Here is a 25,265-nt window from a genome sequence, read left to right on the forward strand (position 1 = left end):
ATGACTTAATGCCTGCCCTGGAAAAGGGCCTGCTCAACACATTCCCAGGTGTCTGATATACAGTGTTTGAGGTAGCAAATGCCTTTCTAGATACCTGTTTGTAAAGACCAGAAATCATTTGCATTCCACTGTCAACACCAATGTTAATTCCCACTGGCCTACATCTAGGGAATAACTCTGCAGCCTTGGCATCATTTAGTCCACAGGGACCCTGTCTTTCCCTACCACCAGATGTCACACTGGTCCACTACAAGGGTGACACTTTATTGATAGGACCTGGTGGGCACTACGAGGTACTAGTAAGATTCCTGCATTTCACAGGAAATCTAGTTGCTAATACATCAGACTTCAACTTTAGTGGAATTTGGGGGGGGTTCAGTAGTCTGGATGGGCTATGTCAAGATTTCCCTTCCAAAGGGGGAAAAAATGTTGATTGGGCCCCTCACATAGCTGAAAAGAACCTTGAAGATCTAGTGGGCCTCTTTAGACTTTGGAGTCCACATCTTTGTCACTTGTGGCCTGGGTTGCAGTGCAGTGGCAGAGTGCTTGCCTATTATGAATGAGGACCCAGGTTCCATCCAGTATCACAAAATATAATGAAAATTCACCTGCTGAGTGTGCTACTCACTTACTGAGGGTCCCCAACACTGCTAGATTTGAGGCCATCCCAAGAGAAGCATCTCTGTGACAGGTCTGGGCTGCTGTCACTGTTCAGGCCACGTGATATGGGTGCTTGCAGTACCAGTAGCAGAGTGGCTGATCCCTGAAGCCCCACCCAACAGGACTTTGCGTCTACCCTTTTTTGTCTTTTTTGTATATAGGCTGCCCACCTTTGTTTCCTGCCCTCTTCTCCCCTTGTCAGCTACTGTAAATGTGCTCATGACAGCTAACTTGGTCACACGGCTGGAGTTTGCAGATGGAGCTAGAGAGCACAGCACCCAGGGGCTCTTATTTCCAGTTGTACACAGGGTGGCTGTGCTGTGACAGGCAGAAATGCGGCTGTTTCCTACTGTAGAGACTGCGTTTAAGGAGCTGTGTGGGGACCAAGTAGGAGAGACACACACTGGGATGGTCATTGAGTTGAGCTAGCTGAGCTTTACAGCAGATTGCGGTGAGGAAGCCATTTGGCAGCTGTGACTTACAGTTAACTGTCAGCTAATATGCAAATGAGATTATCCTGGATAACAGGGAGCCACTTACTAGAGGCCTGCCTGAGCTCCCAGGCTGTCCCACCTGTGCCTAGCCAGCCCCACACCAGTATAAGACAAACCTTTGCAAGGGACTTAGCTAGATAGGTGACTGATAGACAAGACTGCCTACTAGTGCGGCTGGCTGCTTCTAGAGTAAAAGTGACTTTTCTACAAATCACCAAGAGAAAGTCTTGTCTCCCTGGAAAGTTGATTGGTTCTCACCAAAACAAGCACAGGGCTTAACAGGCATGGCCAGTCCCAAGAATTCAAAGGATTGGGTTGATGAAGTCAAGCGGAGACTCAAGGCCACACTCCTCAAATAGTGTTGAGAGTGTTCATGTTCAATCCTCAGCACTGTGTTACATATTAATGATGCCCAGTACCAGCTGCCTCTAAAAGATTGGAAATAGCAACTCTCCAATTGCTGCTAAGGTGGGGAGCCCACTAGCTGCCGAATAAAAGAGGGAGACTTCATCTTCTGTAGTTCTGGAATACCGAGTCCCTGAAGGCATCTGGATTGGAGGTTGGCCAAGTGTGGTCCAGTCAAATCCAGCCCGCTGTCTGTTAAAGGCTTACCAGAAGCCTGGTGGTGGTGGCGCACGCCTTTAATCTCAACACTTGGGAGGCAGAAGCAGACAGATCTCTGAGAGTTCGAGGCCAGCCTGGTCTACAAAGCTACACAGTGATACTTACTCACATTCTATCACTGCTTTCTGCTACAATGGCAGTGCAGTAGCTGTGGCAACTACATACAACTGCAAGATACCCACACAAAAACATGGACATAAATGCTCACAGCAGCACAATTTACAAGTGCAAAAAAAAAAAAAAAAAAAGCCTTCAACAGATGAACCAAATGTAGTAAGTCATGAAAACACACCAAGAAGCCAGACTCAAAGGCTAGCCTTTGACTATTGCATGGTTCCATTTGTGTGAAATGTGAACAGGCAAATTCTGAGACACACAGATTAGTGGGTGGGGGAGGTGACTCAGTCAGTAAAATGCTTGCCACACAAGCATGAGAACCTGAGCTTGATTTCCCAGTATCCATGTTTTAAAAACCAGGTGTAGGAACTGGAGAGACAACTCAGCTGTTAAGAGCACTGGCTGCTCTTCCAGAGGACCTGAGTTCAACTCCCAGGACCCACATTGCAGCTCACAACTGTAACTCCAGTTCCAGGGGACTCAATATTATAGGCACCAGGCACACACATTGTACAGACATGCATACATGCAAAACGTCAATTTAAATTTTTTTTATAAAAAAAAAAAAAGCATACAGTTGCACATGCCAGTAATCCCAGCATGGAGGCAAAGATAATGCCTGGGACTTGCTGCCATCCAGTCTAGCCAAATCAGCAAACTCCAGGCTCAGTGAGACTATGTCTCAAAAATTATGTGATACAGACACCCAATGTCAACCACTGGACTCCACAGATGGACACACACTGTTTTCTAAAGGCTAAAGGAGTAGGAATTGGTTACAAATAGCTACAGGGTTTCTTTCAAAGATATGAACATTCTGGAGTTGCTGTTTACACAAGTGTGTATTTGAGATATACTAAAAATGCACTGACCCGTGTCCCAGCAGAGTTCAGTAGGGGACCCAGAGCCTAGTGACAAACCAGTACCTCCTGGTACTTCAAACCAAGAACAAACCTTGCTGTAAATCAGTAGTAGCCAAAGTTTACATCTCACTTGTCCTAGCATCCATGTGACTTTAGAGGTTTCTGGTCCTGGACTTCCTCTGCTGTGTACATGCAAATGTGTGGGGATGGGAAAGCTTGGTGCAATGTGTGAAACTGATCTTGATTTCCCCGGAATCCCTTTGTCTTCTTAGACTTTATTAGGTAGGTATCTTCATTCAATCTTCATAGCCACACTTTTAGGGAAGCAACATTCTCTTCTACGCAGATAGTGGTTCAGAAAGGCCAAACAACTTGTCCATATGCAGAGTGGACAGAGGTTGGAGCTAAGACAACCTCACACATTTTCCCCACAACACTGCTTTTGCATGATGGACCTCTCTAAAAGGCCCAGCCGAGATAGACATGCATCAAACAGTAGGCCACAGAATCCTGGCACTCTGCTGGACTCTTCAACCTTTTACAGGCCTTTTTAGCACAGCAGCCATCCATGGATGATTAAGGCTAAGCCTAAACCTTAAGGTGTACCAATGAGAACCCTGCCACCCGCTCAACCTGGAGTTTTGACAGTGCTACCAGCTAAGTAGATTCAAGACAATTCAGTTTGTTCATCCCAAAATTATTTGACTAATAACTGCTCTTGAGGGTTCAAGCAACATGAAAGCAATGTTGTTAGAAATTATTATTCCTCTTGCAGAGCTGGCAAGCAAGATGGTCTCAAGCTTGCAATCCTCTCCAAGATTCTTCCAGAAGGCCAGGTGACCTGCTTCAAGAGAACTGCCCAGACTGTCAAATACTATTTCCATCTGGCCAGGAAATACTTGCTGCAGATGGGCACCGCTATGCTTCAAGATAAAGCAGTGGAGGATGTGGGTGGAGAAATAGGCAAGGCAGGTTGGCAGAGACCATGCAGAATGAGAGGTAGTCAAAGCAATGGTGGGAGAAGGGCACACCACTATGCAGTATACCCAGGAGTCGGATACCTGAGCAAAGACTACAATAGCTACACCTTGGCCCTAGGCTAAAGGTCACTAGGGCCCAGGGACAAGGAGACTGACAGCAACACACTACAGTGGACAACTCCTACCCACTGTTAGGCTGTGGTCTCTACAAGGTACTCTCCATTCAATCCCAGTGCTCTTGTTCTTTAGAGGGAGGGGACTGACCGCCACTTCAAGACTGTTCTTAACTGGCTAGAGGCGGCCCTGAAACTGGGAAAAAGTACAGATACTAATACCCCTTTCTCCACATGACCTGGGCACAGATTTGTGAGGCTGTTTCCTCTGCATGAGTTCCAGTTTCTCTCTCTCATGTGGCCCTGTTTATCATTCCCTTACAGGGCTCAAAATGGGACTGTTCACCAAAAGCCCTGAAGAATGAGGACAGACTTAGCTGTGTAGGTATACTCTTGTCACAGTTGTCACGTGGGGCAGAAGTAGATGACTTGGCAGGGTCTTCAGTCCTTTCTTAATCCCTTGTCTGTCCTCACTGTTCCAGAGGCAGTCCCTCCCCACACACAAACACCCAAGATCCAGTTAACCAACTTTGAATCTGAAGCCTGGCCTCCCTGCAATTCTCATGGGTAACACATTCCCATTCTCGTTCCCTCGGAACCACCACCCTACCCACACCCACTGTGGCACCAACAGCATCAGGCCAACCAACCCTTCACCCCCAAAGAAACCCCAACAGCTCAGAAGTGCATCAATCGACCTTTAATGTCCAAAAGAGGCGTGGATGCAGAGCATAGATGTGGCAGGGTCTCAGTCCCTGCACCAGAAATGAGAGATGAACAAAAACTAGACACTTCCAACTGGCCAGTCTTGGAGGGCAGGGAGAAACACAGATCTGGACATTCGTAAGAAAAATAAACCTAAAACCATTCAATCTTTACCCAATGAAAAAGGTTTGAACAGGGAACTCAGTCACCACCAGTTCCCACCCTCCCCTGCCAGCAGTAAAGAAAAAAAGCTTAATACACACTAAGGGCTTGGGAGGAAGGGGCATTCTCCTGCCTTCCCCCACCCCCAAGAATGGGCTGGGGAAAAAAAGCTAAATTTCCCCACCCCTTACAGTGTTAACCCTACTGAATGTTCTGAATGTAATTCATTAGAACCAGCAGCTCAATTGGCAATGTCAACCCCCACCCACCCCAATCATGTCAACAACAGCCGAGGTTTCCCATGCACCCTCTCTGGAAGGTCCTCCCACTCACAACCCTTCTCCACCTGACTCCCAGAGCTTCATTACCGTACTTCAGACCTGCTCCAAGGAGTCCATCTCTGCCCTCATTTCTTTCATTCCCATGTCCCACCTGAGGCTGGGACCAGCTACAAGTTGCTCCCTGCCACAGATCCAACTCCAGGGCAAATGGCAGTATGGCCATCTTGTCCTGGGTGACCTTCCAAAAACTTTCCCAGAAACAGACAGCCATAGGGCAAATCAGGGTGTCCAAGCTAGATGGTTGAGGGGAGAGGGATGGTATGACACCAACCTGTCCTCACCCCCACAATAGGTAACATAAAGCCCACTTAGAACTAACTGCCCCCACCTCCCCATATACCCTAGATTCCACATATCCTGCCCCTTCCCTCCCTTCTATCCCAGACCCACCCCACACACGCACACAGACGAACACAAACACACACAAGGAAGAATCAAGGGGACACTGATTTGGTTTGATTGCTAAGACCTAACTAAGGAACTACAGTCACCAGAAATTCCCTTGCCAGCCAACAACAGGGCTGCTCTAAGAGAACTGAGGAATGAGAAAAAACGAGGGCTAAGCAGGGAGCAGACAGAAGAATGTAAAGGGAAAAAGTCAAGCTAATCCTACTCCCAGCATCCTCCCAACATGACGTCTGGCTGGAAGAATAAAGGAGGGTAATCCACAAAGACACAGCCCTTACTTAGAGACCCTGACAAGGACGGTAAGACAAGTCTGCTCCCTACTCCCACACCACAAACACATTTCAGGGTCTCTTAACGACTGTACCCCACCCACCCCTACCCCAAGCCATAAAGTCACAGTTCAGTGGAATATTCTCCCTGGTACTAGAGCAATCCCCCCAACCCAACTTCCTATGCCTCTCCTTGCCAATCCTAACCCTGTCCTCACAGCCTCCTGGCCCTCTAAAGCAGCAGCTACCACAGGAAGAGGCAGCTGCTGCTCTACCTCCACCTCCAGAGGCCTATTTTCTACTCCTCAGCTTCCTAGTCTCTTGAGCTTTGCTGAGGGCCTTTTATTTTATGCAGGGAGAGAAAGAGAAAAGAGGGGCGGGAGAGAATCCCTAGTGCAGTACAACCAAAAATATTTTTAAAGTCTTAAAAAAAAAAATAAAATAAAATAAAGCAGCCTTCTTCCCCAGGCAACTAAACAGAAAGAAGTTTGGTTTTTGTTTACTGCGACACACACATGAAATCGAGTATACAGTCCATGCAGTAGCACAGCCATTGGAGAGGACTTCCTGATGCTGGCCCCAGTGCAAAACAGTCCCAGCAACTCCGCCTGCTTGCCATCGCTGCCGCCGCCACTGACATCTTCACCTCGGCCACCTAGCCTGACTTGAAGAGGAGGATTGCAACTTGACCCAAGTAAAAATAGATGAAGTGCTTTGTCTCGTGTGTGACATAGCTGCCAAAATTTCGGCCCACGATACAATGCCAGGTAGGGTTATATTTCTTGTCAAATTCCTTAAAAAAAAAGGAAGAAGAAAAGAAAGATGGTTAGGGTTGTTGGAGAAAGAACTCAGAAGAGAGTCACACTCCCAGCACACACACCCAGCTTGTCAGGTATCCAACTCCAACCCTGCCACCCCAGCCCAGGGCCTCAGAGGCTCAGGTTCTAAGGCTGGCAATGACACTCTTAGCCTCATCAATAATGGAACCACAAAGGCTCCATTATTCCTCTCTGCCAAGTCTCTAGCACTCTACACCCTGATCATTTCTCTATACTCTAGTTACCCCACACCCAGACCTGTCCCCCTATGCTTCGTCAAGATAATAATCAGAGTAACCAGGATGTTCTACAGCATCGTAAAGTGGGCCCTGGTCACCCACTACCTTACACATTAAACCAGCATTCCCCTGGGAACAAATGGGGACTAACTGCTGAAGTACCAGTTGTATGGCAGGCACCATGTGTGATACACGCACTAATTTCCTCACTCTACAAGATCACCCAAGCAATCCCTGAGAGCCATCAGACAGTTCCCTAGCACCTGGGGTTCAGCCCACAGCTCAGTTCTAGATGTATCCTTCCACAGATTGTAAAAGGACAGTAGCCCTCTACCATGGGCACCTCAAGACTGCCTCACAGCTCTCTTGTCCACTGGATGCTCCACATCCTTGTATAACTTCCTAAAACACCACACCACACAGTTTCAGGAGGTACTAAGGAACAAAGGAAGCCAAATATAACTTCAATCCCGATTCTAGACTCTGTCTGAAGGAGGAGAACCATTATCCTCACTTTCCTGGGTCACATAAGGGTTCCTTCCATGCTGAGAAACTATGAGTCTGCTTTCCCTCTCTGGGTAGACTGAAAAAGACATCAATTATGTAGGACTGACTCTGTACCCCAGCTCCATACATAGGGAGTTTTCTCATGACTTCCATGTCTGATTCTACCCTTCAAGGGTAGGAAAACAAAAGTTCTGTGAAACTGGAGCTACTACTGAGCACATCTTACTACTATTCAGACAGCAACCACACGCTTATGCATCCTTCTTAAAAGCCAGAGCTTAGAAGGCCAACAGCTGGGCTGTGCCTCTAGTTAAGACATGGGTCTTGGGGGCTGAAAAGATGGAGAGCAGTTAAGAGCACTGGCTACTCTTGAAAACACCCTGGGTTTAATTCCCAGCACCCACACAGTGACTCACAGCCACTTTTAACTCCTATTCCAAACAATCTAATGCATTCTCCTGACCTCCACACGGACCAGGCACACATATGACAAATAGACATACATGAAGGCAAAACATTTATACAATAAACGATACCAAAAAAACAAAACACATGGGTCTTGACTGGAAATCAGGGGCCTATGTTCTTACTCCTGGTTCAGCTGCCTCTTCAGTGTTAACCATTTCCACTCAGGCACTCATTTAGGAATTATTCTTTTTTCCCTTTTAAATATTTACATTTACTTGTTTATTTGGGAGTGGTTGAGTATGCCACAACACACATGTGGAAGTTATAAGACAACCTGCGGAAGTTCATTCTCTCCTTCCACCGTGTGGGTTTCCTGGATCAAATCCAGGTCATCAGGCTTGGCGGCAGCCACCCTTGCCCACTGCACCATCTCACCAGCCCGACTTAAGAATTTTTCAATAACCAAACATTTTTTGTAAAATTTACAAGTCAGCCCTCTACATCTGTGGGTTCTACATCCATATATTAAACCAACCATACATTAAATAAAATATTCAGGAAAAAAACTACACCTATGTTGAACCAGGACAGATTTTTCTTCTCTTATCATTTATTTCCCAGTAGTCACTATAAAAATGAAAGGACTAAATATTCAAACTCATTTTTTCCTTGGTTTTTTGAGACAGGGTTTCTCTGTGTAGCCCTGGCTGTCCTGGAATTTGCCATATAGGCCAGGCTGACCTCAAACTCAAGAGATCCGCCTGCCTCTCCCTCCTGAGTGCTGGGATTAAAGATGTATGCTACCATGGTCAGGCTTTATGCTCATGCTTTTAAAAAATGTAGAGAGGGAAGTGTTGGAGTTGGCTCAGCAGTTAAGAACACTTGTTGCTTTTCCAGAGACCTGGATTCAATTCCTAGCATCCACATAGTGGTTCATGACCTTCTGTAACTCCAGTCCCAGGGGGTCTGACAGCCTCTTCTGGCCTCCACATGCACTGTGGTACAGAGACATACATATAGGCAAAACACCCATACACGTAAGATAATTTTTTAAAAATAAGAATATAGGTAGAAGAATAATAAATATTGCAAAATATGCAGACCCTGAGTCCTTTTTTAGGGAAAAAGAAAATGTTCTATATCATGAGCATTATAAAGGATACACCACTGTAAATGATAAAGTTCCCCCAAAATCTATTCAGGATCATACACCATTCATTCAAATGTCATTTAAATTTGAATACTGAATAGTTCTCAACTGGGCTAGTAATATTAGTTCTGAAGTTTCTCTGAATAGTATTTTCCCCAATGCCTCGCAGTGACATAATGATTTGTAAAACTAACAGCTTCAGCAGAACTCTCGTCAAGAATCCGGCAACTGTTTTGGCAATCTGGAAATCACCCCACAATCCAGCTGCAGGGTTTATCTGAAGAGCTACCCTGCTTTCTCAGGAACGGCCTGCCCAGACCCCACCCCACTCCAATGCAGCTCAGCTGTCAATCCTCGTGCTCCTGGCTTACCTTCTTGATATAGGCAGCAATGTCCTTCTCTATGTTGTATTTCTCCATGGCCTGTGTGGCGCAGTCAACGGCATCCTGTTGCATGTCCTCAGACATGTCTGCGTTCTTGATTACTGCCTTCCTGTCAGACATCGTGACACTGCAGAAGGAGCACAAAAGTAAAACTGACAACTTATCAGTGTGGGCAAAAGACTAAACTACAGGTTGGGAGCCTCAGGGCTAGAGGGTAGGTACTATAGAAGGTGGAAGTATAAGAAACACCGACAAGAGATGGAAGCATGCTAGGCATGGTGGAGCACACCTTAAATCCCAGCATCTGGGAGACAGAGGTAGTTGGCTCTGAGTTCAAGGCCAGCCTGGTCCAAAAAGGGAGTTCTAGGCCAGCCAGAGATACACAGTAAGACCCGTCTCAAAAAGGAAAAAAAAAAGGGGGAGGGGGGACTTACAAACTTTAGCAGAAATATGGCCCCTACTTCTTGGAAATACAGGGCTAGTTACAAAGAAATGTAGATGTAGGACATCATGTTTTAAAACACACATAAAATGAATTTGCTAACTCTTAATAGCTACATATTTCCTACACTCTGAACTACAGCACAACACATAACACAACAGATAACCAAAATGGTAAAACAATGCATCCCCCTAACTATCTTTCAGCAAGTGAATTAACCTCTGTGTTTTATGTCACCCCTGTACAAAGGGGGTTGCAGGGTTATCCGAAGGATAAAACCAGAAGCTAACACCTGAACAGATTCAGTACATAATTTAATGACTGTTACATTCCTTGGGCTCATGGTAGAAAACACCTGTGAGAAATTAGTATCCCTGATTTCTGGTCCTGACTCTGAACATTTGTGGTCTGGGAAAGTCATCTGGTCCTTCTGTATCGATTACCTCCATTTTAGCAATGAGGTCAGCTCTCAATTGGAGGTTGTTTAAGAATTAACTAAGGTTATATGAGAGCATCTGCAAACAAGGAGACGCCTGTGCAAGGGGGCTGGTTGTCCATCAGCCAGATTCAACTAACATCTGTTTTATAAATCGAAGTTTTATAGGAACATGTTATAACAGCAGAGATGAGCCCTCAAGATTATTCTGCCCACAAAGTCTAAAATATAAAATACTCGCTGTCCCCTCACAGGGGGGAAAAAAAAAAAAAAAAAAAAAAAAGGTCAACTTCACTTTCGTGCACAAGGCCTGGTGGCAAAGAGGTAATAATGACCTCCTAAAAACTAGGGCTGGCACAGCTCCAACTGGAGAAGCAAGCATGTCATCAAATCCCAGCCTCCTCCCTCCCCACTCTCCTTACTACCGGCTTCAATCTGCAAAGTGCAATACAATTTTTGAATTCTAGCATTTAGCCATAGCCAACAATGATTTGTTATTTCTATGAATGTTTGCTTCCTGGTGTAAAAATTATTAATAATTAATATTCATTAATGAAGTGAGAAGTTGGAGAAATATCTTATCCTGATAAAAAAAGCCAAGAACTCTCCCTTAAATTAAAAACAGGGCCAGGTGTAGTGGTTCACACCTGAAATTCAAACACTTGGGAGACAGAGGTAGGAAAGTCAGGCATTTGAAGCCAGCCGCAGCTACCATGAAACCCAATAAAAACACAGGACCCAGAAAAACCTGGAGATGGAGGAAGGGCACAACACTGACATATGAGGACTAAGAAAGGGGTTGCTAATATTTTTATAGCTTTTTCATAGCCATGCTTCCTGGGCCATGGCATTCACCATCGAACCAAGCAACTAGGCTTCTGAAGCTGATGCTACATGGACCCTTCTACCCTGGCAGCCTCTAGTTATGTGAACTACTTTATAACGAAAGAAACGAGCCACAAAATCCTGCCCGTCCTTGACAAGTCTCATCACACATAGCAGTATTGATTCCCCTCAACTCCAAAGGCACCACTGGTTGTGGTCCAGCCCAAGGAGGTGGAAAAAAAAAAAAAAAAAAAAAGAAAAAAAGCTACTCCCTCTGAGCCAGTCTGACACACGGTTATACAGGAGCCTGACTACTGCTCAAGGAGAGATTCCTGGTATTGTTCCAAGCTGCTACTTTCTGAGTCCACACTACCCACTGGGTGAGATGAAAAGAAAGACCATCAAACGCGCAGAATGTATACATGCGGGCTGCCAGGCAAGGCATTGTGGCCTGACACTGTCAAATGAAGCAATCACTGGCTAGTGCTTAGGTCAGAAGCCCACACCCCCTTACCCCAGGGAAAATTTGGAGCCTCAAGGAGTCTGTGGCTGTGAAGAAAAAGGTCAAGAGATGCCGTTCAAAGCGGACTAGCTCCATGACCTTGGGCAAACAATTACATTTCAAAAACAACGGCTGTAATGAGAAAAAAGGACAATCGCCGTGAGGTTTGAGCATAGAAAAAGGCTGATGTGTCGAGACCTTTCTAGAAGTGAAGAAACAACAATGTCACCTGTTCCAGGTTACCACTCAGAAGGGGGCACTGTTTACAAATCCAGAGGTTGGGGGTGGAGCCTGGCTACAGACGACGAAGTATGAAATTGGTACCATTTTGCCAAAAAAAAAAAAAAAAAATTAAGAAAGAAAGAAAGAAAAACGCTCACCTGCATCACTGCCTCATTCCTCAAGTCCAAAGGATCCAACTTTGTCACAGTAATTAAAAGCTATCTTACTCTCCGAGGGAGAGCGCCTGCGATTACATAATGCTAGTCTTGTGACTACAATGCCACGATTCTTCACCCCTGGCCCCTCAGGCGTCGCAGAAAGGTGAGGCCCCAGCAACCCCTATCAAAGGTGCCAGAGAAAAAAGGATAGGGAGCTAGATGCCCAGCTAGCTTTTCCTTCGGAGGGGGAGGGGGACAGCTGGGCCTCCAGATAAAAAAGGATGGCCAAAGGGCCCCAAGCCAGCTTCCTGAGTCACGAGCCAGTAGCTCCTGTGAAAACGCAAAAGGAGCACTCCAGGACAGTTCTCATCCTGTCTCCCCGGTCTTGCGACAAAAAAAAGGCTAAGCTTCCAAATGACTCGGACCGCCTTGCACCATTCCTTAGCACGTACAAACGTTATTGCCTCGCTCTGGATTTCGAAGGGGGCCGGACCACCCCCTCCCCGCAACACACACACCCCATCCCACCCTCCAGAGGGCAGCGACCACAAAGGGCAGCATCTGGGGACGGAGAAAGCACCCGCCGCCCCGCCGGGTGCGCAGGCCGCGGCCAGCCCTCCGCCCTCCCCCTCCAGGCCTGGAGCGGCGCCGGAGTGACCGGGCGACCTCTCTTCAAGAAGGACGCCCCGGAGGGTGGCGGCGGCGGGAGGGGCCGCGTCATGCCCGAACCTTCTCCACCCGCTCGCCTCAGGCTCCAGAGGCCTCCTCGCACCGCGGGCGGGCTCCCCCCAGGGGGCTGCGGGGCCTACAGCCGCCGCACCACGGTCTCCGGAGCTCCGGCCGAGCAGGACGCCGGCTGCCCCGAGGCCCCCGCTCACCGTCACGCAGGCGAGTCCGCACAGGCCCCTGGGGAGCAGCACTGGGCTGAAGCAGAGCGCGGGCAGGGGCGGTGTCCCCCTGGGTTCGTCCTGCAGCAGCAGCCGCTGCCGCCGCGGTGTCCCCCTGCTCTCGCAGCCCCGGGCCGAGCGCTCGCGCTGCCGTCCGCCCTCCGAGCTCCCTCGGCCGCCCGCGCTCCGCCTCGCGCCGCCCGGCTGCCCGCCTGTTCCCGCTGGTGCCTCGCTGTCCGCTCTACTCCGCCGCTGAGCGCGGCCGACGCGCGGCCCTGAAATAGAGCCCCGCCCCCGCCCCCCTGCGCGCGCGCCGCCGTCCGCGCTCCCCATTGGCTGCTCCCCGCCCGGCCCGCACTGCGGGCTTCTCCCCCGCCGCTCTCGCTCCACATCTTGTTTCCTCCACAATGCCTCGGGGCGGAGGAGGGGGTGGGAAGGGGAGCTGGAGAAGGTGGGGGGAGGGAGCTGTGGCCTTCGGAGGAGGAGAAAGGAGAATGGCGACCCCCCCTCGGCCCGGGCCTGGAGAGGCTAGCCCGGGGAGGTATAAAGAGTGTAGGGCCCAGAAAGGAAGGGAGAGACGGGCGTGGAGACCCCAGTTCCCAAGGAGAACGGAAGAGTGGAAGGATGGAGATCTCAGACTCAGGAGAGAAGGCCTCCAGGTCCCAACTTTGGGAAGAGGCAGGGGAGGGGATAAAAATCACCAGATGCCAGGGGTAGCACAGGATATTATTTCCCTTCGCCGGCAGCACTTGAGAGCGGAACAGCCAAGCCCCATGGTGGCATAAGCAGTCCTCAAGGGCCCCCTTTGCCTCCTCACATTCTGGAAAGGTCTCTTGATTCTAGCTCAGCCTTTGTTCACGAATCTCATGGCCATTCTCCCTACCCATAGCTTGGACCCTAACCACTGTCTTCAGGAACAATGGATGTACAGCCTCTACAGTTGATGGCCCCTGATCCCTTTAGGGATAAAGGTGAGAACCATTTCGGGTCAGTGGCCCCTACCTGTCCAGTTAAACAGGAACAGAGGGAACTAAACAGAACGTTTTTTTTAGGTATGAGCCTAAAACTCGTCTTAAAAACCTCTTCATCCATTGGTGGCGCATGCCTTTAAACCCAACTCTCACTTGGGAGGCAGAGGCAGGTGGATCTCTGTGAGTTCGAGGTCAGCCTGGTCTACAGAGCGAGTTCCAGGACCACCAGGGCTACACAGAGAAACCCTGTCTCAAAAAACAAACAAAAATGTAGACAGCACAGATTCAGACCCCTTGCCAGGTTAGTTAGTTCTCTTGGACTACAATTGGGAAGTTTCAGGCATCGGACACTGGGGTGTGGGTGTGTATGTGTGTGAATGTGTTCTCAAAGGTATCCTTCATGGTATTCCAACACAGAAAAGACAAGACACTCAGGAAATGTCTTTTTCTTCCCAACTTTGATTCACAAAGGGTCTATCTAAAGGGTGTGCATAATAGAGTCTTCAGTGGGAGGTCAGACACTCTGGCCACTCAGTGGATGTTAGCAAATTGCCTGGCACAGCTCCCGAGCCCATCTTTTTCTCTCCCCTGACCTAAACCATGAGTGAGAAGTCAGTTGCTGTGGCCTTAGCCTGCCCTGCTTGGGAGTATCATAATTGAGTGTTCATTATGTGTCAGACAAATCTTGGAAAATCGTCCCCTTGGGCTTCTACATTCCACAGCTCTGTCTTTTTTCCGTCTTCAGTCAGGGATTCAATCAGGCAAAGACTTGAAGTATCCCTTCATTCAGGGGGCATTCTGATGTCAGTCTGTGTTAATGAGTGAGGGGTGGGGCAAATGTGGGGAGGGGCTGGAGGTTGGGTCACCCACCGGGAGCTTTTGTGGAGTAAGTCTCAGGGACTTCTTGGAGGAAGCTTATATCCTTATATCTTTCCCCAGCCTTCATTAGCTTCCAGCCCCTTCCAAGGTCTGAAGGTCACAACTGTAGAAGATGTTCACTGCTCAAGGACAGCCAATGGGAGGAGCAAATGGCAACTAGAGTAAAGCACACGCTACACTTGCTCCCTGGCATGTCTTGATACAGGCCGGCCAGCATTCAACCAAGTGACCAGTGCGCACAAAAGTGATTATGAACATTCATGACCCTACTGTGTTCTCCCTACTCCTCTTGCCTGCAGTAGAGAGGAGAGAGGTTAATTAATCCTAGTGTGGATTATAATGGGAAGGAAATAGAAGCTAAAACTCTCAACAGCAGTCAGATTAATACTTGTGGCTCTGGCCAGTCATTGGTGGTGCACGCCTTTAATCAATCTCAGCACTCTCGAGGCAGAGGCAGGTAGATCTCTGAGTTTGAAGCCGCTGGTCTACAGAACGAGTGCCAGGATAGGTTGGGGGGGAAGGGGGGAGGGTTTGTGGCTCTTCAGAAATTTGGGTATTGGTATGTGTGTGTGTGTGTGCGCGCGTGCGCGAGTGTGTGTTGTTTGAGACTTTAGAACAGTATGGGTTTAGGTTGGGAATGTAGCTCATTGGAAGAGTGTGTGCTTGCCCAGCATGCTCAAGGCCCTGTGTTTGATCCCCAAACAGTATAGTTTATAGATAACTAACCTGTATGTAGCCCTCACTCTGTGCCAGGTTCTAAGTGTTTCATCAAATGTAAAGCATTCTATTTTACCACACTAAACAGGTTTTGAAGTGAATTATTACAGCCCCCCCTTTGGGGGAGTAGCTGGTAGCTTAGTGTAGTTTGGTAAGTTTGCCTAAAGTCACCCAGCTTGTCATCTGCAAGATGACAGTCTGTCCCAAATGCTTACGACCTTAGCCATTAGACTGCCATGCCACCTAACAGTAAACTAAAAGTATAGAGGAGGGACTTGGCTCTCTGCCTAAATCATACCAGAATTTCTGAAACTTACCAAAGTTCTTTTTCATTTTCCTATGTTGTGTCTTTATTAATATTTTATATATGTGGGTATTTTGCCTGTCTGTGTACCTCATGTGTGCCTGGTCCCCATGGAGGCCAGAAGAGAGTGTCAGATTCCTGTAAGTGGAGCTATAGGTGGTTTTAAGATACCATGTGGGTGCTGGGAATTGAACTCATAACCTCTAAAAGAGTAGCCAGTGCTGTCTTAGGTCTTCAGCCTCCTCCAAAAAAAAAATTTTTTTTTTAAGACAGAGTCTTACTATGTAGCTCTGGCTGTCCTGGAACTCACTGTGTAGATCAGGCTGGCCTCAAACTCACAAAGATCTGTCTGCCTCTGCCTTTGCCTCCCATGTGCTGGGATTAAAAGTCTGCATCACTATTCCTGGCTCCAAAGTTCTTTTTTTTTTTTATCCAAACATTAAATATCTCCAGGAACAGTGTCTAGAAAACTTGTCCTATACTAATTAATGCTATTTATGCAAAATGCTGCTGCCTAAGATAATTACTAGCCAGCATTGCAACTATGATAATTAATATATTCACCTAACTTGGGGAAGTCTATTTGACAGAGCTGTTTGAAAATTGCCTGGTTTCCTATTTCTTTGTTATCAGTCATGTCTTCTGATTTAAAACAGAAGTAATTGATTTTTGTCTTGTTACCCTCCGTCTGTTCTAATTTCAGGGCTCTTCAGATTACTCCTCAACTCAAAAGTTTTACCCATATTCATGGTTTTTAACTATGGCCTAGAATCTGGACACTCTTCTCATACCCAGATTTCTCCACACAGGCCCTTCAGATACACACACACACACACACACACACACACACACACACACACACACACCACCCCACACCACTCCACACCACACCTCATGGATAGCGGTGTTCCAGGAATGGATTCCTTTGATTTTTTTTAGCTTCTACACACACATCTTGCCAGGTCTCCCCACACTTCCATCTCATGCCTGCTGCTCCTCTAACACCTCAGCTGCCTGCATTTCCCACATGCAGATTGCACACCTCTCCAAGTGGCTCTTTCCCCTTGACACTAGTAGCTTTCTGTCCTAGCTTACTCTTAAATCTAAGATGCCTTCCTTCCCCAAATCTCACAGCAGATGTTACCTGTCCCCGTCCTGGGCTCTGTAATTTCCAGGGCTCCTCACTAACCACTTGTCAGTTTTAGGTCTGCCTGTCGCTCCTTGCTGATAGGGGTCACATGTGATTTGTCTGTACAATGAAGGACCTAACACAGTTCCTGGAACAATGGAAAGTTTTCCTAGGTATTAGGTAAACTGGGCATGCCCAGCAGAGACGGAAAAGCACCATTGGAAGAACACTCCTTCTCTTGCAGGTGTCGAGGCTCCTCTGTTTCTCTCCCCAGAACCAGCAACACATGCTGTTTACACTGGGCTCTTCCTGCCCAGAACAAAGTGCCAGCTAAGATAAATCACTGTCAGCACCCGGGGTAAGTCCAGCTTTGATTTCTAAATTGACTTCCTCCTCACTTTCTCCTGTGTGTTTGGCTGGGATCTTTAGGTAAACTCCAGCTGACTGGGTCACCCACAGGGATGAGACCACAGGCTGTGGAGGTGACAGAAGTCATTCTTCCAAGACCTTTATCAAATGAATTACTTCAAAGGCTAAAGGAAATTGGAGAAGGGTTAGCCTGGACTACATAGTGAGTTCTGGTCCCAACTGTGCTACAAAATGAAACCCTGATTTACAATGAGAGAGATAGGGAAGAAGGGAGAGGTGAGGAGGGTGAGGATGGGGGGGGCAGGTATGAATCATATTAGGGACTCTGTCCTTACTGTCATAAAAACATCCGGACTTTCTTATCTTCAGTCTCAGGTAAGATAGGAACAGTGAGATGAGCCCATAAGAGGAGGTGTGTATAACCTCCCCTCCCTTCCCCTCCCTCCCCCTCCCCTCCCTTCCCCCCCTTCCCTTCCCCTCCCTTCCCCTTCCCCTCCCCCTCCTTCCCTCCCCTCCCAAACCCTCCCCTCTCTCACCCCTCTCCCCTCCCCTCCTCTCCCCTCTCTCCTTTCAACAAGGATGGAGTTTGAATACAGGGCCTCACACATGCCAGGTAAGTGCTCTGCCATTTAACAGTATCCCCAGCCCTGCCTGCCTGCCTGCCTGCCTGCCTGCCTCCCTGCCTCCCTGCCTCCTTCCTTTTTTGAAATACTTAAAAATATTTTCTTTTCTGTTCTTCGTACCAAACTCAAGGCCTTGCCCATGCCAAACAAGAACTCTATGGCTAAGCCACACCCCCAGCCTTCTTTTAAGAGTAATTTTGAAAAATATAAAACCAAATAAACAAACCAACCAGAAAATAAGCACTTTGACTCCTCAGACATACTAAAATGTAACTAAGCTAGCAAAGAACTTGGGGCGGGGCGGGGGCCCTCCAAGGTGGGTGTCTTTTCACTAGGAAAATGGAAATCTATTCTACATTTCAACATAAGGTAGCCCTACTTTTTTTCAAGTTTATTTATGGGTGAGCACATGCTACAGTGCTCAGGTTTAGAGGTCAGAAGGTTAAATAGTTTTTGTCAGTTTAATACAAACTGGAGTTACCTGGGAAGAGAGAACCTCAGTTAAGGCATTACTTCCATCAGATTGGCCTGTGGGCATGTCTATGGGTCATTTTCTTGATTAATGATTGATGCAGGAGGGCCCAGCCCACTGTGAGCAGTGCCACCCCTGGGCAGGTGGCCCAGAGTTGTATAAGAAAGCCGGCTGAGCAAGGCGTGAGCAGTGTTCCTCTTTGGCCTGCTCTGCTTTAGTTCCTGCCCTGATTTCCTTCTGTGAAGAATTGGTGCCTAGAAATGGCATGAAATAAGCCTATCCACCCAACGTTGCCTGCAGTCAAGGTATTTTTCACAGCTATAGAAACCTAATACATGAACAAGTTGTAGGAGTTGTTCCTACCTTTCACCATATAGGGCCCGGAGATTAAACTCAGGTGGTCTGGCTTGGCAACAGATGCCTGTACCCACTGAGCTATCTTGTCGGCCCAAAGCCAACTTCGAAAAAAATCTTTAAGGTGCATAACTTAGTGGATATATATGTATGTATGTATGTATGTATGTATGTATGTATGTATATGTATATGTACATATATATGTATGTTTTATATACATATATCTTTGAGGTCAGCACCCTATCAAAATTTAAAACTTTTCATCATCCCCAAAACAAAATCTTCTGGGGGTTGTAACATGTGACTTTCATCTCAGCACAGGAGGTAGGCAGATCATTGTGAGTTTAAACCCAGCCTAGTTTACATGACAAGTTCTAAGACAACCAGGGGCTACATAGACAGACTGAAAAAAGCAAAACAACATCAAAAATCATTACCATTGGCAAATATTCTCCTATTCCTTTCCAGTCTTTGCCAGTCTACTTTCTACCTCTGTGGATTTGCCTGTTCTAACATTTCATACAAATGGAATCATACAGTATGGTATTTCCTGGCTATTTTGCTAGTACAATATTTTCGGGTTTACATGTCACAGTGTAAGTCAGTGCTTTATTTTATGAGTATGCTTTGCTTTCCCAATAGTTGATGGACATCTGACTTTTTCTGTTCTGGGCATCAAACCTAAGGCCTCAACCATGCTCAGCAAGAAATCCATCATTTATTCTACTTTTAAACTCTTATAAATATGCTGCCAGAAAGATTTGTGTGGATAAAGTCTTCATTTCTTTTGGTTATGGAATTTCCCTTTTTCTAGGAGTGGAATTTCTGGGGTTTTATGGCAACTTTATCCTAACCTTTCAAAGAATAGCAGATTGTTTTCCCAAACTACTATATACCATTTTACATTGCTATAGGCAGTGCATGAAGTCTCTTCATGTCTTCATCAACATCTGTTTGTTTGTTTGTTTGTTTCTTTATATGAGACAGGGTCTCACCGTATATCTCTGGCTGGCCTGGAATTCATTATGTAAACCAGGGTAGCCTCGAAATCACAGAGATTTGCCTGCTTCTGCCTTCTGAGTGCTGAGATTAAAGTTGTGTGCCACCACATCCTTCCATATATTTATGCATGTATGTACAAACATACAAGTATTTGTTTATTTTGAGAGAGGGTCTTATGTAGCCTAGGCTGGACTCAAAATATGTTGACAGGGATGGCTTTGAATTTTTTATCCTCCTGCCTCTACTTCCCAAGTGTTGGGATTAAAGTCATGTGCCACACACCCATTTTTATTATTGAACTTAAAAAAGTGCGCGCGCGCGCGTGAGTGTGTGTGTGTGTGTGTGTGTGTGTGTGTGTGTGTGTGTGTGTGTGTGTTAAAAGGTAATTTGAGGGAGTCAATTCTCTCTACTATGTGGGATCCAGGATCAAACTCAGGTCATTAGGCTTATCTGCTGGCCAAATTATGTGACTTCTTTTGTTTGTTTTGTTTTTTGAGACAGGGTTTCTCTGTGTAGCTTTGTAGACCAGGTTGGCCTCAAACTCACAGAGATGCGCCTGCCTCTGCCTCTGCCTCCCAAGTGCTGGGATCAAGGTGTTTGCCACCACCACCTGGATCTTTTAGATTTTTTTAAATTGTGTGTCTCTGTATGTGAGCGAAAGTGCTTACAGAGACCAGAAGAGTCAGATCCCCTGGAGTTAGAGTTACAGGTGGTTGTAAACTGCCTGATCTAGGTGTTGGGTGCTGGGTGTTAGGTGCTGGGTGCTGGGAACTGAACTCAGGTCCTCTGAAAAAGTAGTATGCACTGTTAAGTGCTGAACCCTCTCTCCAGCCTCTATGTATTCTTTATATATTCTAGACACTAGACCCTCCTAAGACCCTGGTTTACAAATATTTTCTCCTTTTCTGTGGGGTGTATTTTCAGTTTCTTGACAGTCCTTTGAAGCACAAAAGTTTTAAATTTTGACAAAATACAATTTGTATTTTCTTTTTCCATTCCTGCTTTGATGTTATATCAAAAAAGCATTACATGACCCCCAAATTACAAAGATTTACTCTTGTATTTCCTTCTAAGAGTCTTAGTGCTTCCATTGTTAAGTCAATGATCTGATTCTTTCTTCCTTAATTCCTTTCTTTCTTTCTTTCTTTCTTTCTTTCTAGCAGGGTATATAGTCCTTCCTGGCCTGGAATACTTAGAGACTGCCTCCAGAGTACTGTGTTTAAGTGTGTGCCACTATACCTGCCCTGAAGGAACTTTTACATGAATGTAAGGTAGGGTCCATATTCTTGTTTTGAATGTGATACCCAGTTATCCCATGTCATTAGCTGAAAAGACTTGTCTTTAGACCCTTGTCAAAAATAATGACTGTTAATGTGAAAGCTAACTTCTGTACTGTCAATTCAACTTCATCAGTACACTTACTGACCCTTCTGCCAGCACTGAACTGTTTCCATTACTGCAGCTAACAAGCAGCAAATGGCTCCTTTAGCTTTGCCTTTCTCAGGGTTTGGTCAGGGGAAGCAGAGTAGACTTAGTTGTACACACCTTGGCACTTGGAAGACTAAGACAGGAGGATCATGAGTTCCAGGCCAACCTTGGCGACATAGAGAGATCTAGATGAGCTTGGGCTGCATGGAAAGACACTATTTCAAACACACACACACACACACACACACACACACACACACACACACCACTGAACCATTCTGGGTCTTTTGAATTTATAATTTATATTAGAAACTCTAGTTGAAGGGAGTGGTGGGATAGCTCAGTGGCTAAGAATGCTTATCATTCTTCCAGAGGATCAGTTCCGTTCACAACATCCACACCAGGCCACTCACAACTGCCTATAACTCAATTTCCAGGGGATACCATACCCTCTGGTCTCCAAAGGCACTTGCATGCATATAGTACACATAAACTCACATAGACACACACATATACACATAAAAATAGATCTTTTTAAAAACTCTAGTTGATTATTTTAATAGGGGTTGTATTGAATCTAGGAAGAACTGCCAACTTGGTAATATTAATTCTTCCAAATTTCCAAGGTCATTGGAGACATACATATACACAACCCAGTTTAACACGGGTCAGACTCCATTGAGACCTGTGACTAGAATAAGTAAAGGGCTTGGAAGGCACAGAGTTGGAGGCAACGGATTTGCTTAAAGAACCAGGGAGCAGAGGAGCTGACATTTGATATAAAAAGTGGGTGGGATTTAGGGGGAAAGGATCGTTCTCTAGATAGAATGATCACATGGACTCAGCAAGGAATGGTAGGAAGCCAGTGTGCTGAGGAAAGAAGTGGGTGAGAGAGGCAGAGTCCAAAGGATGAGCAGAGGAGTTAGAGTCTAATCCTAATGAGACTACTGCAGGGATCTGGCTTGGCGAACCTTCATCATGAGTTATAGTATAGATAGCCAGGCTGTGATGGCGCACACCTTTAATCTCAGCACTCAGGAGGCAGAGGCCAGCAGATCTCTGTGAGTTTGAGGCCAGCCTGGTCTACAGATTGAGTTCCTGTCTCAGAGAGAGAGAGAGAGAGAGAGAGAGAGAGAGAGAGAGAGAGAGAGAGAGAGAGAGAGAGAAATAGCATAGATCATGAATGTCCCTCCTCCAAAGGACCAGTTATGGAGGAGGGTTTGTGGTCCCTAACCCATGGAGCTTCTGAGAGATAGTGGCGACTCTAGGAGGTAGACCTACTAGAAAGAGGTTAGGTCATTAGGAATGCACACTTGGAAGAAATATTTGGGAACAGCATTGTTATTCTAGTTGACTCATCCCCTCTATCTGTCTCTATTTCTCTCCCCTTCCTGGCTGCATGACTTACCACACGCTCCTGCCATGATGGAATACTGACCCAGGACCAAAGCAGCAGGACCAAGTGACCTTGTACTGAAATCTCTTTTGGCTCTTTGTAGTGATATATTAAGTATATATATCCCAAACCTTTCCTTTTTGTAAGTTGATTGCTATAAGGATTTTGTCACAGTTTCAGAAAGCTAACTCAGTAGGAGCAGAGACAACAGAATCCTAAATTTGTTTTCTGGGGCTCCATGGTAGTTGAAACCAACAAAAGTGGCTATCTTCTCCACTGTTGGTCAGGTCCCTGTCTGGGGCTGCCCTCTGTGGGCTTCTGTGACATAGGGGTGCCCTGGTTTTACCCTACCTCTCTGGTTAATCCCTCCAGTTTCTTCTGCAGGCTCCTCTTCCTCTGCCCATCCTTCAAATGTGGTGCTCCTCAGAATTCTGCTCTGGATGCTATTCTCTTCCTTAGTGATCTCACGTTGCCATGGTTTCATGGCCAATCATCAACTGGTAACATCAAGTCTATTGATAGTCTTCCCAGACCAGTCTTTAGATTCACCAGTTGACCTTTGGATGTTCTTATACTTACCAGAATTATGTCCAGTTATGAGGAGAGGAAAATTCTATGTCAAACAGTTCAAATAAGGTAGAATCTTGTGTCTTTAGGGGGGAGGGGTTCAAGACAGGGTCTCTCTGTTTAGCCTTGGCTGTCCTGAAACTCACTCTGTAGACCAGGCTGGCCTCAGACTCAGAGATCTACCTGTCTTTGCCTCCTGAGTGCTGGGATTAAGGGCACCACCACTGCCCGGTGAACCTTGTGTCTTTCAAAAATATATTTTATGTCTATCCTAAAATTATATGTATTGGTGTATTCGTGTGTGTGTATGCGTGTGCTGCACACATGAATGTAGATGCCTGAAGGGGCCAAAGGGGGACACTAGATTCCCTGGATCTGGAGTTACAGTTGCGAGCCTCCTGATGTATTGGGATCCAGACTTGGGTTCTCAACAAAGCAGTACCCATTCTTGGCAATGGATTCATCTCTCTGACCCTTAGAAGTTTATTTCTGAGATTAAAGGAGACCAGAGGTACTAAGTCTGGGTCTGGTGTAATGTCTCCCTAGTCTCAGGACCCTTCTGGTTTTCTGCCACCTTCACACCCTCAACTTTACCTCCTCATCCAAGATGGCCTTAGGGACAACTTTCCAAAGTCATACCACGGTATATGCTTATACGCCATCAACTATAACAATAGAAGGACAACACGGCTATAAAGTAGACTGGTTGGTATTTTGCTTATTCTGAGTGCCCATGTGGCCAGTCACACAGACAGGTGAGTATTAAACAGCGTGATCATAGATACTCCATAAGCACCACATGCCTAGGGGCTGGAGAGAGAGCACTGTCAGTAAAGTGCTTGCCATGCAAAGCACATCAGGGCCTGAGTCCTAGCTCTAGCAGGTATGTGAGAAGCAGGCATAATGGAATGTAGTAGCTATGCCAGCACTGAGGAGGGAGAGATAGACAGATCCCTAAGGCTCACAGGCTATCTAGCCTAACCTAATTGCCAGGTCCTAGGTACCTGTGAGAGACCATGTCCCAACAAACAAGGTGGATGACTCCTGAGAAATGACATCCAAGGCTCACAACTAGCCTCCATATTCATACCCACATACAAGTGCACCCACATGTGCGCACACTGGCACACATGCATGCATGCACACGCACATACGCACGCGCACACACACAGTCGGGGAAAGAGTTGCTGCTTCTCAGTTAGAGCCCATCATTCCCACCCTTTTCACACCGACTCACCCCAAACATCTTCTTGATATCGCTATCTTAATAAGGTCCCAGCAATCAGCTGGTTGACTAAGACAAAAACCTGAGAGTCCTATCTCTAAAATATCCCCCTATGTACTGGCTGGTTTTGTGTGTCAATACAAGTTAGAGTCATCATAGAAGAGGAGCCTCATCTGTCAACTTGACACAAGCAGAGGAAGGAACCTCAGTGGAGGAAACGCCTCCATGAGATCCAGGCGTAAAGCATTTTCTCAGTGACCAATGAGCGAGGACCCAGCTATGGTGGGTAGTGCTGTCCCTGGGCTGCTGGTCCTGGGTTCTATAAGAAGGTGGGCCGAGCAAGCCAGTAAGCAGCTCCCCTCTATGGCTTCTGCAACCGCTCCTGGCTCCAGGATCCTGCCCTGTTGAGTTCCTGTCCTGACTTCCTTCAGTGATGAACAGCAATGCTGAAGTGTAAACCAAATAAACCCTTTCCTCTCCAGCTTGCCTTTTGGTCGTGGTGTTTTGTCATAGCAATAGAAACCCTAAGATACCCTTTGTCTCCATCCTCAAGCTGCCAGCATCTTCAACATCAGGAGGGACACCTTCTCTTCTTGCTCTCTCATGTTTTCTGTAGACGCCCATTTTCCAATAAGGGAGCAGTTAATCACATGGCACTTCAGTGCTCAGAGGGTAAGTAATTTAATTTGCACTGTGTTGTTGGGGCTGTGAGATTTCTCAGTGGGTAAGGGCACTCACCACTATGTCTGGTGACCTGGGCCTGAACTCCAGGGCCCACAAGGTAAAAGGAGAGAACTCTCACAAGTTGCCTTCTGACTTCCATCCATGGAGAGTGGTGCCCAAATAAACACACACAATAAATAAATGTAATTTTAGAGAAATATGCTGGTATAAAATACATATCAGATTTTGGAAAATCAATATAAAAAATCTTATACTATATTGGTTATATGTTAAAATAGTATCTTAGCAGTAGGGCAGTGGTGGCCCATGCCTTTAATCCCAGCACTCGGGAGGCAGAGACAGGTGGATCTCTGTGAGTTTGAGTCCAGCCTGGTCTACAGAGTGAGTGCCAGAACAGGCTCCAAAGCTACACAGAGAGACCCTGTCTTGAA

General features: G+C 46.6%; 1 protein-coding gene and 1 long non-coding RNA gene across 4 annotated transcripts; one reads left to right on the forward strand and one right to left on the reverse strand.

Annotated features, from left to right (window-relative positions):
• Nucleotides 1–4,529: 4,529 nt before the first annotated feature.
• Nucleotides 4,530–12,869, reverse strand: Dynll2 (dynein light chain LC8-type 2). Of its 2 annotated transcripts, none has more exons than XM_027426299.2 (3): nt 12,705–12,869; nt 9,230–9,368; nt 4,530–6,529 (listed from the first exon to the last, which is right to left on the reverse strand). In XM_027426299.2, exons 2-3 carry the CDS (start codon nt 9,359–9,361, stop codon nt 6,392–6,394), a joined length of 270 nt encoding a protein of 89 aa, XP_027282100.1. In that variant the 5' UTR covers nt 9,362–9,368; nt 12,705–12,869; the 3' UTR covers nt 4,530–6,391. The 2 variants fall into 2 exon arrangements, with proteins under 2 accessions (XP_027282100.1, XP_027282101.1); XM_027426300.2 differs by lacking the exon at nt 12,705–12,869 and adding an exon at nt 11,827–11,966.
• Nucleotides 12,870–13,128: 259 nt separating this feature from the next.
• LOC103162955 lies at nt 13,129–17,553 on the forward strand. Of its 2 annotated transcripts, none has more exons than XR_003487234.2 (3): nt 13,129–13,684; nt 16,958–17,071; nt 17,452–17,553. It is a non-coding gene; the product is annotated as an uncharacterized LOC103162955 (long non-coding RNA). The 2 variants fall into 2 exon arrangements; XR_004770743.1 differs by lacking the exon at nt 17,452–17,553 and having other exon boundaries at nt 13,158–13,254; nt 13,603–13,684; nt 16,958–17,443.
• Nucleotides 17,554–25,265: the final 7,712 nt, after the last annotated feature.

This window comes from Cricetulus griseus, chromosome 7 (genome assembly GCF_003668045.3).
Source record: "Cricetulus griseus strain 17A/GY chromosome 7, alternate assembly CriGri-PICRH-1.0, whole genome shotgun sequence".
NCBI classification, from domain to species: domain Eukaryota; kingdom Metazoa; phylum Chordata; class Mammalia; order Rodentia; family Cricetidae; genus Cricetulus; species Cricetulus griseus.